The following is an 18,201-nucleotide window of genomic DNA, read 5'->3' on the forward strand; positions in this document are numbered from 1 at the left end:
GAATCAGTGAAAGTGGTAAAAACAGCTGGCAGTGTCAGACCTTTCATGTCACTTCAAACATTCTGTCTATTCATTTTTATAGGAAAAGGGGGCTTTAAATAGGGAAATGTATGAAAGATATGGCAAAACTGAACAGACACACATCACCTAAGAGAGCTGAACACTTTAAAATTGGAATGAAGTTTCTACTGTTATGATAAAATGCCCTGAAGAATATTAATGAAGATATACTGTGTATATGACTTCAATAAGATGTTAAACATGTAGAAAAGTAACAATGACAATGGAGCAAGGCTGTTTCTGTACTTTTGTCCTTATAATTTCCTATTTTTTTTTTTTTTTAATCAAGTTAGAGTTAATGACATTTTTACATTCCTGAGGCCAGGCAAGTCTTTACTTCTTCAAAGGGATGACGGGGGTTTAGGGAACAACTGTGGTCAACTGAAGGTCTTCATTAATATCGAGTAACTGTGTGAGTACATTATAGGCCATACCTCAGAGACACTGGTGTTGGCGTTGGGGTTGCGGGGGGCATGGTGGCTGAGAGCTGACAGGCAGGCCAGGATGAGGTGGATGGCACCGATCTCCAGAGCCATGCGGCGAAGCAGAACACCATCATCAGTGGTTAGAGGAGTGCTGCTGAACAACGCTCGCAGGACATGGAACGGCAGCGTGGGCAACACGTTGGCTGACGGAGACTGCAGGATATGACCTAGGAGGATTCCAAAGCACATAATTAAATCAGGGGATTAAAAGCATTTTGTTCAGGTTTGGGTCTAAGAGGGATTTATTGGTTTGCCAGTATCAGTTTTAGTGCACCACAGTTGAAATGCATAATCACAAGATTTTCCACTGTGACAATTTAAATTCTGGGTGAGAAGAATTGACTCCATGTAATTTGAATTAGATTTTCTTTAAAAACAACACACACACACACACACACACACACATATATATATATAATAAATATAAACGTAAATTGACCCTGCTCTATATTAAAAGTTTGTATTTTTTGGATGGGATGTGATGTAACTGCTATCCATAAATATCTGCACAGATCCATATAGCAAAAACGATAGGTCTGCACAGCCAGAGATAATGTTTTTTGAAGTAAAAAGAAGGTTCAACGTTTTCATTCAGACATTACTTGATCTAATGTCACAGGCAGAATGGCGACCACGCGTAAGAGTGATGTTTGGAAGTATTTCGACAAAATAAACTAAATCAATGTGCAGTGCAAGCTTTGTAATGTTAAGCTTGCGTATCATAGATCAACTAGTTCGATGATTAACTGTTTGCGTGTTAAGCACAAGGAGAAAACAGCAGACAGATAACAGACAATCTTGTCTCACCACATTTGCTAGCAGTGTTAGCATGCACCGTTGAAATTAGTGACTGGAGATATGCTCCTGTTAAGCTTTGTGGAAGGAGAAGGCTTCCGCAAGTTAACGGCGTTTGTTGAGCCAGAGTACAAGCTACCATCGCGGTGAACAACTACGAGAGTGGAGAAGATGTATGCGATGTAAGCACGGTGAAATTGGGGGCTTATCTACAAAGTGCCAACAAGGTAGATATTACTATAGTGGAAAGCTCTTACCACAGAGTCACTTGACACTTCATTCATAACTGACAGTGTTCTCTTGGGTGTTCATTTTGGACTCTATTCTTACGTTTGATTTTTTTGCGAGTGCTTGAGTGCTCTATACTAATTTAATGCAAGTACTCGAATACTGAAAGTACTTGAAATGCCCTAGTTTCTATATAGCATCATATTAAGGAATTGCTATAAAAATAATGACCCACTGAGTGTGCCATATTCGCAGTGCCCCGTTAGGTGAATAATGACACATACTTTATTCCATATATACCTCTCTAGCAGCGGCCTGGTGTGCTGTGTGACCTGTATCCCTAAACAAGTTGGCAAAGACACTCTGACATCAATCACTATCAAGGCCCCTCATTTCAAGGAACAGGAAAACAAACTCAGTGTCAGCAAGAAATGTTTGTACAAGTTTCATATAAAACCATCCCACTAAGTAGTTCAGATGATGTGAGCAGAAGTAGTTAGAGCTGAAATATAAAAGACATTATTAATATTCAAGACATGTGAGTCAGACACAAGCACAGAGGATGAAGAACTCTGTGTGTGTGTGTGTGTGTACGTGTGGCTATAAAAAAAATGGAGGTTTCAACACTTTTACAGTGACCTCAGTGAATGTCAGTGTTGGCAGCTGTGAAGTGCTTTCAGACTTACTGCCCTCTCCATCGTCTGTGACACCGAGCACCAGGCGCAGCAGACATTGGGCGTGCTTCCTCTCCTTCAGCAGCACCTCTGCGTAGCCTGGCAGGCGCAGGAACAGACCGAAAGCCGCCAGAGAGTGGGCAGGGATGGGTGACATGGTCTGCACCGAGGACGATGACGATGAGGACGACTGGGACTGCTGCTTGTTGATGGGCGGCGGCTCGGCGGCGATGGACTCGGGCGCCTCGTACACCAACTCGCCTGACTGTTCGATGGTCACCCACTCGAACTGGTCACTGTCCTTGGGCTTCTCCTGTGTGGCGGAGGGCACGACGGGGGCGCTGACCTGTGAACGACCGTGCGGGAGAGCAGAGGGTAACTCAAACAAAAGGTGAGAGCTGTGAAGTACGAGACAATGCTGACAGGTGCAGGAACTCTGCAGTGTCATGATGTGGCAAATTCCAGCCTGAAGGAGAGGAAAGACTGCTGGCTTCTTCACATACTTTGAATGTAAAATACAAAACTATTTCACTTCATTGGCTAACAAACACAGAGGATGACTAACATATTCCAGATCAAAGTAAAAGCAGCCCTTTCCTCCTCATTTAATCAAGGAAAAAGCCATTTGGCAGACTTTAAAGCCATTTTAGCGTACAATATCAAAGTGAAGCATGCAAGTTCAATCTGCAATCTGGAATGAGTCATTTGACATATCAGTCCCAACTCAAGGTCCATTTATTAGCTTTTCCAGAGCTTTCAACTGCATCACACAGTCTTCATGAACAGATGGAGTTTGTTTTTCTGTTGCTCAGGAGATCTTGTTGGCATGCAAGCTCAGTAGCTTATAACAGATTTTCCCAGAGCCGCAGTTGAAATATTCAACTCACACTCCTGAACACGCTGAAGATGTTCAGTTTACTATCGCAGATGACAAAAGACAGCAGAGAACATTCACCTTGAGAAGTTCAAACAGTTAGCGAGCTCACTTTTTAACATGACGACTGAGCAGACAGCGGTTGAAATCTCCAGAAAAAGATAGTAGATGGACCTTGTGTGTTAATACCGTACTAAACAATCCCTTTAAATTTACTGTTGATTTGAATTTAGTAAATATTTCAATCTCATCTACAGTATTGTCATTTTATTCACTGTTGATTTTATTTGTTTTAAATGTGTCTCTTTCTTTACCCTTTATGTTTTTGATGTTCCTATCACTTGCATCCATATTTTTTTTACATGTTTTTTAATGTTTTGTTGTGAAGTACACTGTATTACATCTTTTCAATGAAAATATATTAAGTTTTATTAATATCATTATTTTAATAGAAAAATGAAGCATATAAGCTGCACTGTGAAGAATGTGTTCTTCTCTGCCATTTCTGAGACTTATCAATATAAAAATGTTACACTTTGAAACTGTTGATGCTATATTCAAATTCAAGAATTTGAAGAATTTACTGTGTATGAAGGATAATGGTCAAACTGAATGCTTTTTGTCCTTGAACTGACAGATTTGAGCAACTGACTTCTGCTTGATCTGATTTTAAAAAAAAGGATTCCAAAATGTATGAATTAAAACACGTCATATATATACTTTAATCCGAAACACTCACAACTGTTGTGTATGTCATTTCTCAGACTTGTTAGAACATGTTTCACAATGTAAATTCACATGCTTGTGGTCAGACTTGTGCTTTGATCATCCATGCATATGTCTGTGTGTGTGTGTGTGTGTGTGTGTGTGTGTGTGTCAGGCTGCGAGTCTAACCTGCTGAATGACATCAGGGTAGAGCATAGGCAGCCTCTCAGCGATGAGGGCCAGGCCGCCCATGCCTGCGAAGACCTGCAGCGGTGACTGGATGGGGTTGGTCTCCAGCAAGGACTCGTCGGTGGCGGCGTCCAGACATTCCTCGCTGGGCGTCATTGGTTCGTCCTCGGGACAGCTGTTCAGCATGTCGCAGTGATCCACTGCAAGGAGAGCAAAGAGAGGACCTGTTGTGTGTTCATGCACTGTCTGGCATCTCCAACATATTCTGAATAAGTTAGATCATGAAAGAAAGTGTACTGCTGGCATCAATCTGCTACTTCATAGTTCTGCTTAGCCCTGTGTTTTTCTTAATTCTGTATGTGAGAGCCTGTGAGTATGTTACGCATTAAATCTTAATATGTAGATGAATATGTTCTGAGGTTTGACCCTACACTTCCCACTCACCAGTTTGGATGATATAAGCAGAAAGTAGAGTTTTGAGTTTAGAGTTAAGGAAGTCTAAGTCGGTTATTTGTGGGCTACATCTGAGCATTATATTTTAGCCTGAATTGGTGACGGAACATTTTGGTGAATCTGCACCATGAAAATTCATGCTGCATTAGCTACTAGCACTTCCTGTTTGCACTGTAATGGATAGAAAGACAATTATCACCTGGATTACTTTGATACTGAAGAAAAAGTCTCAATTTGGAGTTATAAGAAGCATATGACTCTGAGTACAAGATAAACTCCTTTAATAATAAAAATTAAGGATAATTTGAAAGATGCTATATTCACAGACAAACATCTACACATAAGAGCTTTCACAGGCTAAAAAGTGCAACTCTAAAGCTCTGATTCTTGAAGGAACTTCCATACAGACTTAATTTTTCAGCTGTGGGGATAGCCGTCAGTCCATTTCTCTTCCATTTCTCAAACAACACCACAGACAACAGGAGAAGAAGCTAACAGCAGCTTCCAATCACATCAACCGTCTACCATCTTCATCACTGTCTCTTCATTCATCATCAGGCCTTAAAAGGTGCCCTGTGGAGTTTTCTTGTAAACAAAGAAAAGTTCTGTTTAAACTGTGTGTGTCTTTGAGATCTAACAAGCGTGTTGAAAGCATTTACCTTCCTCATAAAACATTTACAAAGCCAATTAAAAAAAAAAAAAAAAGAAGTTTGAATACTTTCTTGTTTATCTCCATGTTCACTAGCTTGCAGATTTTGTTGGCACATGCTGCATTTCTTGGCACAGATCAGCGGTATAGTTTGTATCCATTGGCATGAATGAATATCTCATCACCAGTGTGTGCATGCGAGAGACAAAACAGAACGGGACTCTACTCTGCTCTACAGTGCTGTTAGAGGTCAGAAGCTCCACAGGGTACCTTTTATGTTTGCAGTTAAGGAAGCCCTGCCCTCTGATGAGCTATGTGCTGATCAGAAAAGAGAAAATGAAACACCGTCCCGATGCCCTTGTTTACACTTACGACATAGCACCGAAGACAAAGTCAGACGGTCAAAATGAAACAAAGGGTAAAAAGGCAACAAACACACCCCTCCTCTACCGGAGCCAACCCACCGCCATTTTATTGTGATGGCACGGCCTTGCCGTTTTATGATTATATAAAGCTCTGGTCGATTGATAGCTCATCTTCCAAAAAACCACTCATCATCTCTTACAGAGGAGAAAATCAGGCAGATGATTCATTGCTCTCTGCATCTCTCTCAGGGGGATTTCTTTTCTACCCCCGTACATTCTCTTTGGTGATGAATTAAAAAGTCACTGGGATTGTGAATAAAAAGGTTGAGAACGGAGATTAACGTGTCTGAACTTCCAAAACAGGATTAGAGAATGTTCCTGTTTTCAGGGAGGACGAGAGGGTCGTTTGGCAGCTTGCCTGAGGAATAATTAAACAGCACTTCTGCCAAATGATTTTCTTCTTTAAAATGAAAAGCAACATTTTTGGAGGCAAATGACAAAACAGTTGAGCTCTTCCTCTGTTTAAGAGGAGAGGACATACGGTAAGGGAGACTTTCTTCTGACAACGCTATTAGAGGGTTTAATACTCTTCAAATGAGTTAATCTGTACTAAGTGTTTATGCCTGTTCTGAATGACTGATTGTCGCAAAGTTGTAAAAACTGATAGACGCAGCCCCCTAATTCCAAAGACAGAAATATGAGGACGCTGTTTGATGATTCGATGAGAACTTTTGAAGTATAGCGATGCCTTTAGGCACCGATTCTGTGGAAGAACATGTTGGTATGTGTGCCTATGAGCGTACACAGGAGACTGACGTAAATGGAGTCTGCATTTCCACCAACTGAAAGCCTCAGCAGTGAATTTAAAGGAAATGTCTCACCGTCTTTATCAGAGGTCACTGCCGTTTTCCCTTCATTTATCTGCCTTAAAAAGCTTTCTGGAGAAGCAGAGAACGAATCTGAAAGGTTTCCGGGACCATATCTCAGGGAACGCTAGAGTAGTTAAATGTAGCTTGTGCCAGATATGATGTGAGTGCGTTAAGGCAGACGGCACCTTGAGAATGTAACTCCGGGTCATTTCTTTCAGAGGCAAAAACAACTGGAACAGCTTTACAAGACATATTGAGCGGACTGTGAATTCACTTAGAGAATGAAACCTCTGCAGCAAAGTCTGGATCAGGGAGAGACTCCACTGGGCTGCTAATCTGTGTTATTTGTTAGTCTTTCAGTGCTACTGGGTGTCTAATCTCTACAGCTCATAATCAGGCTATCTGAATTCAGCAGCCACAGAGAGGAAGGACATATTGGTTAAATGAAGATAATGAGTGTCCTCATCAAGTGGTTACTTTAAGAATGGGTGGGTGTGGGGGGGGGGGGGGGGGTTCAATGAAAGGAAGGTGGAAAAGCAGTACCCACTCATTTTGGGAATGCCAAGGTTGAGGAACAACAGGCAGCTTCCTGCAGTCTGTACAGAGGGAAGCTATACAACTGAGCCTAAATGTCTTCTTTCACAGTGAGTAAAGTGTCTGCATCCTTAGAAATAATCAAGTTTAGCTGCTCTGTGCTTTGACCGGCTTTCATCTTAATGGCCAAAAAAGCCTCAGTAAAAAATGAGAGAAGGCACACAAGTAGCTTTTGTGGTAAAAATCCTGGAGCACTAAAGAACTTTTCCACTGTAGGAGCTTAACAAAACTAACATCAAATGTTGCTATTGTCACGGGTGCCACATTTGTTTCCACTGGTCACCAGACAGTTTGGTGGTGAGTTTTTCTACTTCATTGGTATAAACCAATATTTTAAAAGAAGTGCAATGGAGAAAGCTCATCAAACAAAGTAAAATGTCCAGGCCATCGTTAGTTTTTAGGAAGAACTGAAGTCAGTGGTTAGAAACTAAAAGATGCACCAGAAGACTGCTGAGCATCTGGCAGAAATTTTGTTGTCAATATTAGTGCTGCTTCACTTGGTAAACACTAGCTGGCAGCGTGGGTAACACTTTAAAGTGTTCTAGCAAGAGTACAGACATAGATTATGTTGATATCAAAGGTTCAAGCGCTAGAAAAGCATTTTATTCCTGAAGATGTTTGAATATTTAGAGGACACACTGTTAATTTGTATACTACTGTTAAGCTGGTCCAGTCAGAAACAGCTTCTGGTGTGTCTTTACTGGTGATCATATGATGTGGTTGCAAGGCTTACTGGGACACTTTTCCTGCTATGACAGGTTGAGATGGCTTTCATGAAAAAGATCTACTGAGATGAACAACTATATACTAACTATGATACCGAACTGTCCAACCATACATCATAAAAGTCATCCAAGCAAATGAGATCCCGGTTTAATAAGGGAAACTATAGATCGTGGACAGAACACGGCCAGCGCACTAAAAGGTATCTGAGCAGGTCTGCAGATTCACCAGCGCTGACATCATCAAAAGCAAGACATTGATGTTAAAAATGAGTCTGACCTAGCATTGACCCTCGAGACAGCAGAATCAGATAGCTAAATATAACCAGTCCTAGAGTCACCACCTCTGTGAACCGCCAGTGCTGCCTTGTGGTTACAGGAGGGTCAGCAGTTTGATCCCATGTCCTTCAGCATCACACAGCCCATTTCATCGTCTCCCTCACTGGATAAGACAGTGAGGGGAAAATAACTACAAATTAAATTATAACTACAGCTCCCTTGAGCCAAAAATGACCGACAATATTGAGTGCAGCATCCCTGTTGTAACAAAATGTTTCTATATGCCATTGAACACACATGAATGCTACAATAACATCTAAAAAATCCCATGAATATTGTACAAAAGCAACATCTACGGATCAAAAAGCTTTAATTCCCTCAGGGCTGCAAAGGTAAGCAGAGGAGCGACTGTGATTGAACAGTCGGTGCTCAAAAACCACTCCACAAGCTTTCAGACTTCAAAGCCTTTCTTTTCAAAGCAGCCCAGGAAATAGCCCAGGTGAGCTGAGCCCTGACCAAAGTACAACTCCATTAAATCTTGACGCAGGAGGAGAGTAATAGCCACGGGACTGTATGTTCACTGCAGCAGGTTCAATGCAGGTACAGTCTAAATGGGTTGCTTTTAGACTGCACCTGCGTTTCAAGTCGAAAACCCCTTTCTATCTAGATGATTTTCAGTTCAAAAACGTGGTCTAAAAATCAAAAAGGAGCAGTAGTTAACATATTAGAGGAACAGTGGAAAACATTCCACAACCACAGAGTCACCACCTAAACAAAAAGTGGCTGCTGGTCCTAGACTGGGTGCAGGAATCATTGCAGATTGGATGAAATGTAGCTGCCATACAGTAATTAAGTTCCTGTAATGTCACAAAACAACACAATAATTCATCTTTTTTCGCAGGGGGGCCTGTACCAAATGTGAAAGTGACCATAAATCCATTTTGATAACCTTTGATACATTTCCTGGTAAATGTAAATAGAGCAGGAGAGCTTTCTTATAAATATGATGACGTCAAAGATCAAAGATGCTAATCTTCAGTTATATAATCTAGATTTTAGATTAGTTATATAATCTAATAATCTTTAGTTATTTAGACTAGTGTTGAAAAAATTGGATATTATTATATATTATCTAATGTTTCATCAGGAGAGCATATTGTAAGCTAGCACATTTTTACAAACTTGTAAAGAGTGACCAACTTGAACCATGTGGAGTAAAGAATAAAACTTTTTGCAGATTGGTATATTGTTTGAACATAAGAGAAGCCTTAATCATGTCTTGCAGAGCTGCATTTTAGTACCTTTCTCAGTGCGTAATCTCTTGAAAGAGTCTGTCTTGGATAGGCCAGGGTCAGATATGACTTTGGAGCCCAGTTTGACTGTGAGGTTGATGGACTGGTAGCCCTGCGGCAGCTTGCGGTCGTACAGGAGCGTCAGTAGCTGGGCCAGAGTCATCTCAGGCGGGAGGGGCTGACCTGGAAGGGAGGGACAGGGCGACCGATATGAGAACGTACACGAGATGTGTGGCTGCTTCATTTCAGTGCTCGACTCAAACATCTGGAGTCTCTGCTGCCAGATGTGAGCCGACATGTTAAACTTGCATGTGTATACTATATGTAGTACCTGGAAGCAGCTTGTGGTAGAGGTGGAAGACAGGCACGCTGATGGTTTTGGCTGAGGGGTCCACACCGGATGAAGCGGTCAACTTGTCGCTCATCACGCGACCCCTCCTTGATGGAGGTCGGGGAGGGGTTGAAAGAGCTCGCTTGGACTGGGACTTTAAGCCTGATGGCAGAGACGGAGTGACACAACAATCATTTACAACGTGAAAACATCAAGGGCATGATCGTCATCAGAAATGTTGGTTATACAGGGAATAGTTTAAGCTAATATGTTCATATCAATCTCATGTCTGTGCTGAGGTACTGAGCTGGAGTCAAGGAGTGGTTAGCCTAGCTTAGCATAAAGACTGAAAGCAGGGTGAAACAGCTAACCCAGCCTGGTCCAAAGGGGAAAAAATGCACCTACCAACACCTCTAAAGCTCAAAAAGTAAGACACAACAGAGATGTAAAAAGACAACAATTTGTGGCATTAAGGGGAGAGTCACTGGAACCAAATACAGAACAGAATCAAGTACCTGAGGCCACAACCACACTGTAGTTGTCCTGGAAGCCACTGTCAGCTTTCATCTTCTCCTTCTCCTCATGATTCTTCTTCTCCTTGTCCTCTTTCTGCTCATTGATCAGCTTGGCTGTAATGCTGGGTGTGTCTGAGTGGATGAACAGAGGACAGAATTAAATCAGCTGAGTGAAATACTATTTACTTTTTGCAACATCATTTGGAAAATAATTTTTGGTTAAAACAATAAGTATTGGGCGGCGGAAGAAGTACATGAAATTCTGTGCGGTAACTCAAAGTAAGAAGTGGTACAGGCAGAACGTCTCACACACACACACACACACACACACACATAAATGAACCAGGTATAGTTAAACCAATAAAAAAAAAACTGGTTTATTCTTTTAATTCTGCAGGCTGAGAAACACACTCATAAAAGCCACAAACAGCAGTGAAACTGTGTTCAGTGAGATGATGTGCCTCTGTGTTTGTTGTGGAAGAAGCTTGTCATAACACATTAACTTCAAGATGCTTTTTAAAAATTTAAGATACAACCAAAGGGATAAAAAGCCTGAATGGTGAAGCAGAACTCCAGCAGTGGGTTTCCCCTGTTAAACGCTGTGTGAGTGTCCTGGTGTGTGAGCTACACTCTCGCCAGCTGTGAGGCTACGCAATATTGATGAAGCTGGTAGTAAGGCTTCACGGTGCTTGATAGTAATTCACTGTGAAAACTGCTGTGGTTTCACACAGTTTTACCGCCTGCACAGAAAGTTTCAGATATTCCCTCATACAATCTGCAAATATCCTTCTGATAAACATGTTTACATACATTCAGATGGTGAATATAGTCAAGCCCAGCAACACACCGCAACAGTATAGCATTTCAGTACAGTATAACCTACTGTAGTGTTTACTTTAATAGTATCATTCCTGTATGAACTGGAAGGTTAAACATCTCCTGAACATATTATAGTAAATCATTCATATTTACACAATATGTTAGGTGTCGTATGTATGTGTGGACAGTATAAATGATGCATGTTTTATTCCTATGTTTTATATGAAACCAAGCCAAGAAAACAGAGGAGGCTGCAGCTTTATATGCACGGTGGTCTGGAAACATACTAGTGTGAGGAGAAGAGTGACTTCTGACTATTTTAGATATAAATGTCACAATTTCTGTGCTTTTTTTGTGAGGTGTTATGTGTAGTGTAAATTCTCCAATAGAAGCCGACATTTAAATAATGATGGAGCCAAAATAAAGGCCAAGTGGATTTAACTGTAGTGTAATAGCTCACATGGTCATTTCAGCATAATGTACATTTCCACAGCACTAATTCCATTAGCACAACAAAAGTGCTTGTATTTTCTAGCAGAGATACGAATGTTTTCATAATTGCTGTGAAGATACCGTCAGTGAAACTAAACACTTCCTGTAAATGGTTCATATTAAATGCCTACAAGGAAATGTAGAATGATGCCATTTAAGATGCTGGAATTTGAAACATCAGTGCAGGAAGAAAGTGCTTCACAGCGGTTTACAGATCAAACTGAAAAAGTAGAAGTGATTGCAATAATAAGTGAATGAAAACAGTAAGTGAGTGTGATATTACTGTTGTTGTACTGATGGAATTAGTGCTGTGGAAATACATAAAGTACATTATATTGAATGCATTAAAACAACACGTCAACATGAAGGAAGTGATGAGTTTGGATTAACAGTAAATTAAAATAGGAGCAGATTAGAGGACAGACTTATAATTTAAATATTGTATAACTAAATATCTTCAAAAGCAGGAAATTAGAACTAAAGGACTGCCTTAAAAGTGCTTGAAATAAAGGTCTAGTTATCTCTGAAGTTAAGGTAAAAAAGGTCCCGTTACACACCTACTACTACTCTAATGTCTCTACTAGCTGTATCCACACAACACTGCTAAATGCAGTATTTCAAACTCTGGTTTTGTTTGTCTGGTTGTAGCGTGAAACGTTTTCTTCACTGATACATACCAGAAACCCGGTCCAGGACCTCTGCCAGTGTGGTGGAGATGGGCAGATGGAGGGTGCGGTACTTGTGGCCTGCTCCGTACATGGGATGCTGGATCATGTGGCTGGTGGCATTGATGCGTCCTTTGTATAACTGAGACAAGGGACAAAAAAGGTTTGGTGTTGGCATGTTGTACAAATACAAACAATCAGCTGAGTTACAGGACATTTCAGAAACAAGGAAATACTGTGAGCAGTAACTAATATACAGTGCCGATATTTTTTTCGTTTAATTTGATATATGGACCAGTCAACGAGTTGGTGAGACAGTTGGTTTAAAGTCTCTTAAGAGATGTCTGTGCTGTCATACAGTATTCTTACTGAGACTAAAAGAAACAGTCTTGGCTTGTTCTCCTCCTCCTCCCATCCTTCTCTGTCTGCCTTTATTTCAGTTGGCAATTTTTCTCAGCCTACATGAATGTTAAACATGAGCAACATTGCCAGTTGCATATACTGCTATCTGTAGCCTTCAGGGTGCCGGCACAGTACTGCCAATGTTTGAGAAAGTAATATAAATACATACAATTGAAGAGACACATGTAGAGCCTCTGAATAACACTATAGCCCTGGACTTTAAACCTGCATTCATTGATTTTTCTCTTCTTTTGGGCCACTTGGCGGCAGGTCAACAAGCTATGAACACTACACCTGACATATTATATTATAAAGTTGATATGGTGAATGTATTACAAAACAGTTGCTGTTTTACATATCCAGCAGATATACAGAGAAACATTAGCATTCATTTGGAGTCATTTTTGTGGCCACATGATAAATCTAAGTCCAAAAATTCACTCTCCATCTGGCTCGTCAGCTGCTAAATGCTCCACTGCGTTTACAAGGTTGTTGTTAACTTTGTCCGTCTGCTGTTCGGTGCTAAGCAGGTAGTGTACAGTGGGTTTATCAGAGATTTAATGATGAAAATAAACCCTGTTGAGAGCAGTGAGACTGAAGAAAAATGATCAAGTTGTGGGCTGCAAAACCATAACAGTAAGCTGAAAGACATTGGGTTCCTATGGCCCCCCACTATTCAGGCACCAATAATCACTCATGTCAGCCAGATGGTAGCGCTGTGATAATGAACCTTACATTTTGGAATTTAACTTTTGAATCATAAGTCTCAGAAACAAAATCTTTCTCATAGATACTGTGTTTCCAGACAAATCTATCTGTATAAGCCACACCCATTTGTGCATAGATAAAATTTTCTGCCATTTTGAATTTTGACCAAATCTGTTTTTTCATTACTTCTACAATTTTTGAGCTATTGTAGATAATTGTACTATTGTACAGATAGACAATCCAAAAACATGGCTGCCATCAATCAAAAAACTTCAAAGGGCAGGGCAGGAAATTGGCCATAACTCATGTTGTTTTACTGAATCAACATGAAACTTTACACATATGTTGAGGAATGTTTATTGAGCACACCTTAGGGGGTGCCACGACTTAGGGGCTCACCAAAACTGTATTGGGTACAATAAATACCTCGAATAAAATTTCATGTCAATCTGGGTAGCTGTTGTTAAAACACTTTGTATGGACCAACCACTCGACCTTGCCACCAGTAGTCCCCTCGCTGGCGGGCAAAAAAAAAGATTAGCCCATAATACTGAGAACAATGAGACAGCTAGGGTGTTAAAATGGCTTGCTTTGGGTAATTAAAACCAATTTCTCTACCCCAAGCCCCCAGACACAATCGCACGCACACACTTCTAAAAGAGCTTTTCTGACAACCAATTATTGAGCTGTGTAAAATATGGATCATTAGAGTGTCATCCAGAACACATTATACCAGGAATGCATCAGTCTGAAGGGATAACTGTGATGGGAAAGGAGGCCCCTGCTTCATATTGCTGCGCTGTCCCCTTGTGGTCACAGGTGAATATTGCATCAGTTATTTATCTTTGGTGCCATTTAAACAACATCATGTTTTATCATAGATAATTGTGAGTCATTGATAGTGAAAAGTCTAAACTGGACTTTCTGATGGTACAGTTTTATAAAATAGTTCCTACCTTTCTGAAGGTTATAATGTTCATCTAATGTTTTAAAACTAATATGGAATTGATGAAACACACGGTATTTTTCTTATGAGGCAGCGAATGTTCAAGAACAGAGAGCTACCCACCGGGCAGGGAGACTGTAGGAAGACTGTGACCTTCTCATCCTCCAGCATGAGCTGTAGGAAAAGCCTTCGAATGAAGCCTGAGATGTTTCCAGAGATCGGCACGTTGCCTCGCTGGGGTGCAGACTGGAAGAGCTCACATAGAACCTGCAGCAAGACAACACAGTCTTAAAATCAATCAAGAGACTAATGATTACATTTTTGAAAACCTTGTCATTCATACCAGTAAGACCTTAATTATCTGTCACATTTTCAAAGCATGAATAATAGTGTCATAGTCTATGCAGACCTGTGCCATGAGCCGCTGGTTGTTAGGGTGGCAGGAGATACACTGGAGAAAGAAGGCCACAGTGGCGTTCTCCAGAGCTGTCCTCTGCTGGGTGGTGAGTCCTCCTGCCTGCCCAGTAGACGCCAAGGAGAACCGAGACCCTGAGGGCTGAGGCTGGGATGGAGGGGCCCCTGCAGCAGAACCAGAGGCCAGAGGCTGACAGCCTGCGTTGGCCCCGGCACTGGCACTGGCACTGGAGTGGCACAGCAGGAAGAGCAGTGCTGTCCACAGCGGGTTGACCTCTGGTCCTCCTAACCAGTCTTTCATGGCATTACTGTTGCCTACTTCTGTGAGGAAACGCAGCACCGGAGCAGCCAGCTCTGCAGCCAGGGGTGGCCGGCTGTGTGAGGATGAGGAAGATGAGTGGTAGTGGTGATGGTGGTGACGTCTGTCGGCGGCAGCGGGCAGAGGGAGGTCGGCGCTGGCCAGGAGGCCGACACAGAACTGGGTCAGGCTGCGAACCAGCAGTGAGGGTAAGCCTGAGTCCAGCAGCTGCTCTATCGCTCCTGGAGACTGGGAGGCAGCTGCCAGTGTGGTTAACTGGGACTCTGACAGGTTAATGGGAGGTCTTGCATGCTTAGAGTCGTCTGTAAGACCTGCGGCGTTGGTGTTGGCGTCGTGCTGCTTTTTACCGTCATCGGTCATGGCGAGGCGGCGGTGCTGGGCTTGAGAGTGACTGGCGCTGGGCCCTGAGACTATCCCCATCCAGGACATGAGCAGGGAGAAGTAGCTGGGGTGGATGTGGCACATGGAGCACAGCAGGCTGTCCACGGCCTTCTTCAGCACAATGTTGCACGGCAATGACATGGACCAGTTGAACAGCAGTCTGCAGTGAAGGAAAATGAATGCAATTAATAATCAATCATGAATCTATGTTGTTAGTCTTCAAAAGGCTGCTGGATATATAATATAATATAATGATAGGGAGCACATCCACATATTATATTCATTATCAAATAACAGTAATACTGTGGGAGTCCCTATAATATGTATATGTTTGTTCATATACAGAGGACTTTTGCATGTACAACATCATTGCAGTAAAATGTCTCCACTTTTCACCTGCAAACTGAAAACTACGCCGGTGTTTCAACAACTTGTTTAATCAGACCTGCAGTCCCCAAAATCAAGAGAGCAGAGCGCTATTCAACAGCTACTACCATTTAACTACTAATGTTAAAACTCAACATCCAAGAAGAGTGCCTCAAATCACTGAATCTACATGCTGGAAGGGCTGCATGTGAGATTGTTTTGCAGTAATAACGTCAAGACCACTTGGACATATTAAAACTGGTGAGAAGATATCAAATATCTAAACTTTTAAGAGGAATTGTCCTACTAAAGATTTTAGCCACAATACCAAATACCATATTCTCATGTAACAAACATAATTTTATGATTATTTACCAAATTCTGTTTTTATAAATGTAAACACAAACTTAACTTAAAACTGTATTTAGGTCAAGTGATATATTTCAAAGTTATCATTTTGAAATCACAAGACATTCAATCCTAGTCATGAAATCTTTTTAGTCTAGATTGGATGAAATAAAGTTGCATCAGTTAGCCCAGTAAGTGTCTCATGGTTAACGAAAGTCATGTTTAATATGTATGGTCTTAACAATATGGAAAAAGACAGTGACTGACTCAAAGAGCTCTCTGTTGAGCAGCGCAGGGAGGTCATAGTCAACAGGCAGTTCGTAGCTATGCCACAGGATGGCTGCCACACAGTGGAGGTGGGAAGGTGAAGGCATGAGGAGGCCGTACTCCCTCGATGAAGCAGAGGAAGAGATACCACCGCTAGCGGTGTATCCCATAGGACCGCTCATCTTGTGGGCTGCAACCCTTGAAGAGTCATGGACCCACTGGAGAAGAGCCTGGATCCTGGAGGGTTAAAATTCACAGCATGCTTTGATAAATAAGTCTGGACAAGGTTTGGAAAACACTCAATCATCTCCACAGTCCCTCAGTGTGAGCTGTGTCACATTGGAATTTATATGCAACAAACAAGAGTGTGTGACAGTAAAAGATGACAAGGAGAGTATGAGGACACTTTTTACTATCATCTTATGAGTCTGTCTGGAATATCACCTTGATAGAAAACAGTTTCTCATTGGGTGTTAATCTTATAGGGGAAGGTGTAAGGACAGCTTGAGTCAAGATAAAAATGGAATGTTTCACATACCTGTCTTTGGTTCCTGAGTCCTGTGTGGTGCCCAGCTGGTACAGAATGTCTATGGTGGAGTCTGAGGAGAGGCCGTTTAATCGGCCAAACAGCAGAGGACTGTTCAAGTCTACAAAGACAGGAACACAGACTAAAATAAGCCTCTGAACCACCAACACATGGTAGATTTTTCAGATCATTTTTAGACATTTTCCTGTAAATGTACAGAGTTCTGCTACCAAACCCATTACATTACATTTATTTGGCAGATACTTTTGGTACAGGTAAGTGCTTGGAGGTTTGTTTGGTGGGGAACGACACTTGAGTGATATTACATGTGAAAAAAACCAAGTCCGAAGTCCAGCCAAGCATGAAACCAAACTGCTCAAATTTTTTCTCTTTCTGACTGTGCCAGTCATCTGCATGCATGTGTGTCATTGCCTATTGGGTAGAGGAAAAGAGACAGCCAATGCAAGCATTAGCCTGGCAAGCTAATAGTCAGAAATGGATAATATAAAGAAAAAATACAGATCTTGGGTCAGGTTTGGTACTCAAATGTAGTAGCACCAGTCAGGTTCAGGCAGATCGGGTCCTAAAGACGCAGGTACAGGACAGGTCTGGCTCTCAGTTTTAGACCCATGCAGACCGCTTACATTAATGCCCTTTATGTTAGCACAGCATACAGGATTATTTTGTCACTTCTTGGTTCATTTCTTAATATTATGTTTATGTAATTTGGTTTCTTATTATTATTGGAAACATTATATTCCATGTTACACATTTTTGCATGTTCAGCTGACCTGCTGTGCACTGACTAAAAGACTCTTACACTACAGTTACACTGTCAGTTAAACAGAATTCATTCATTCAAAGAGTAGTAATTGAACATTTTCTCTGGTTACAAATTACTTCCCAGGAAATGTTTGGAAAATGACAGGCCAATAAAATAAACCGTAACCCACTATTCAAATTGTTTGTGGGGCCTTTTGGTATAAACCTTGCTACCTGGCAGGACAAAACATGTGAAATACAGTCTTGTCTAAGTCTTTCAAAGTCTAACAGCCTAATTTAAGGACCTCTTAAGGCCATAAATCTGGAGAGTTTAAGATTTTAGGACCTGTGGATTCACTGCCTGTGATTAACACTGAGCAGCTGTGTGTGACTCACTGGCAGGGTCGGTGCCAGAGGCGGCACAGTTCCTCAGCAGAATGTCAATGAGTTTGAGTCCGATGCGAGTGGACTGCAGGCCAATCTTGACCAGAACAGCCTCTATGTTGGGCGAGTGCATGCCACAGTAAGGTGACATGAGCAGCGCGGCACAGGTCTGCAGCAGGTTGGCAGTCGGTGCTGCAGCACTGGCCATCATGGCCTCTAGGTCACTGACGTGGGTCAGGCAATGGTGAAGGAGACGCAGCCACCCAATGCTGAACAGGAAGAAGGAAAAGGTTACAACACACACACACACACACACACCACTA

At 41.7% G+C, this 18,201-nt stretch overlaps 1 protein-coding gene across 7 annotated transcripts in view; it reads right to left on the reverse strand.

Annotated features, from left to right (window-relative positions):
* The window catches only part of birc6 (baculoviral IAP repeat containing 6), a 125,895-nt gene that overhangs the window by 62,667 nt on the left and 45,027 nt on the right, over positions 1-18,201 (reverse strand). For 5 of the 7 annotated variants that reach the window (XM_042432631.1, XM_042432636.1, XM_042432634.1 and 2 more), the window contains exons 51-62: positions 17,891-18,147; positions 16,745-16,853; positions 16,207-16,443; positions 14,521-15,385; positions 14,235-14,378; positions 12,068-12,197; positions 10,080-10,211; positions 9,565-9,726; positions 9,243-9,416; positions 4,011-4,234; positions 2,255-2,588; positions 495-712 (exon numbers count right to left, since the gene is read on the reverse strand). In XM_042432631.1, the coding sequence (XP_042288565.1) occupies positions 495-712; positions 2,255-2,588; positions 4,011-4,234; positions 9,243-9,416; positions 9,565-9,726; positions 10,080-10,211; positions 12,068-12,197; positions 14,235-14,378; positions 14,521-15,385; positions 16,207-16,443; positions 16,745-16,853; positions 17,891-18,147 (2,986 nt within the window). The remainder of the gene's footprint in view (positions 1-494; positions 713-2,254; positions 2,589-4,010; positions 4,235-9,242; positions 9,417-9,564; positions 9,727-10,079; positions 10,212-12,067; positions 12,198-14,234; positions 14,379-14,520; positions 15,386-16,206; positions 16,444-16,744; positions 16,854-17,890; positions 18,148-18,201) is intronic. The other 2 variants (XM_042432637.1, XM_042432632.1) reach the window with 1 other exon arrangement.

Source organism: Thunnus maccoyii, chromosome 14 (genome assembly GCF_910596095.1).
Source record: "Thunnus maccoyii chromosome 14, fThuMac1.1, whole genome shotgun sequence".
Taxonomy (NCBI): Eukaryota; Metazoa; Chordata; class Actinopteri; order Scombriformes; family Scombridae; genus Thunnus; species Thunnus maccoyii.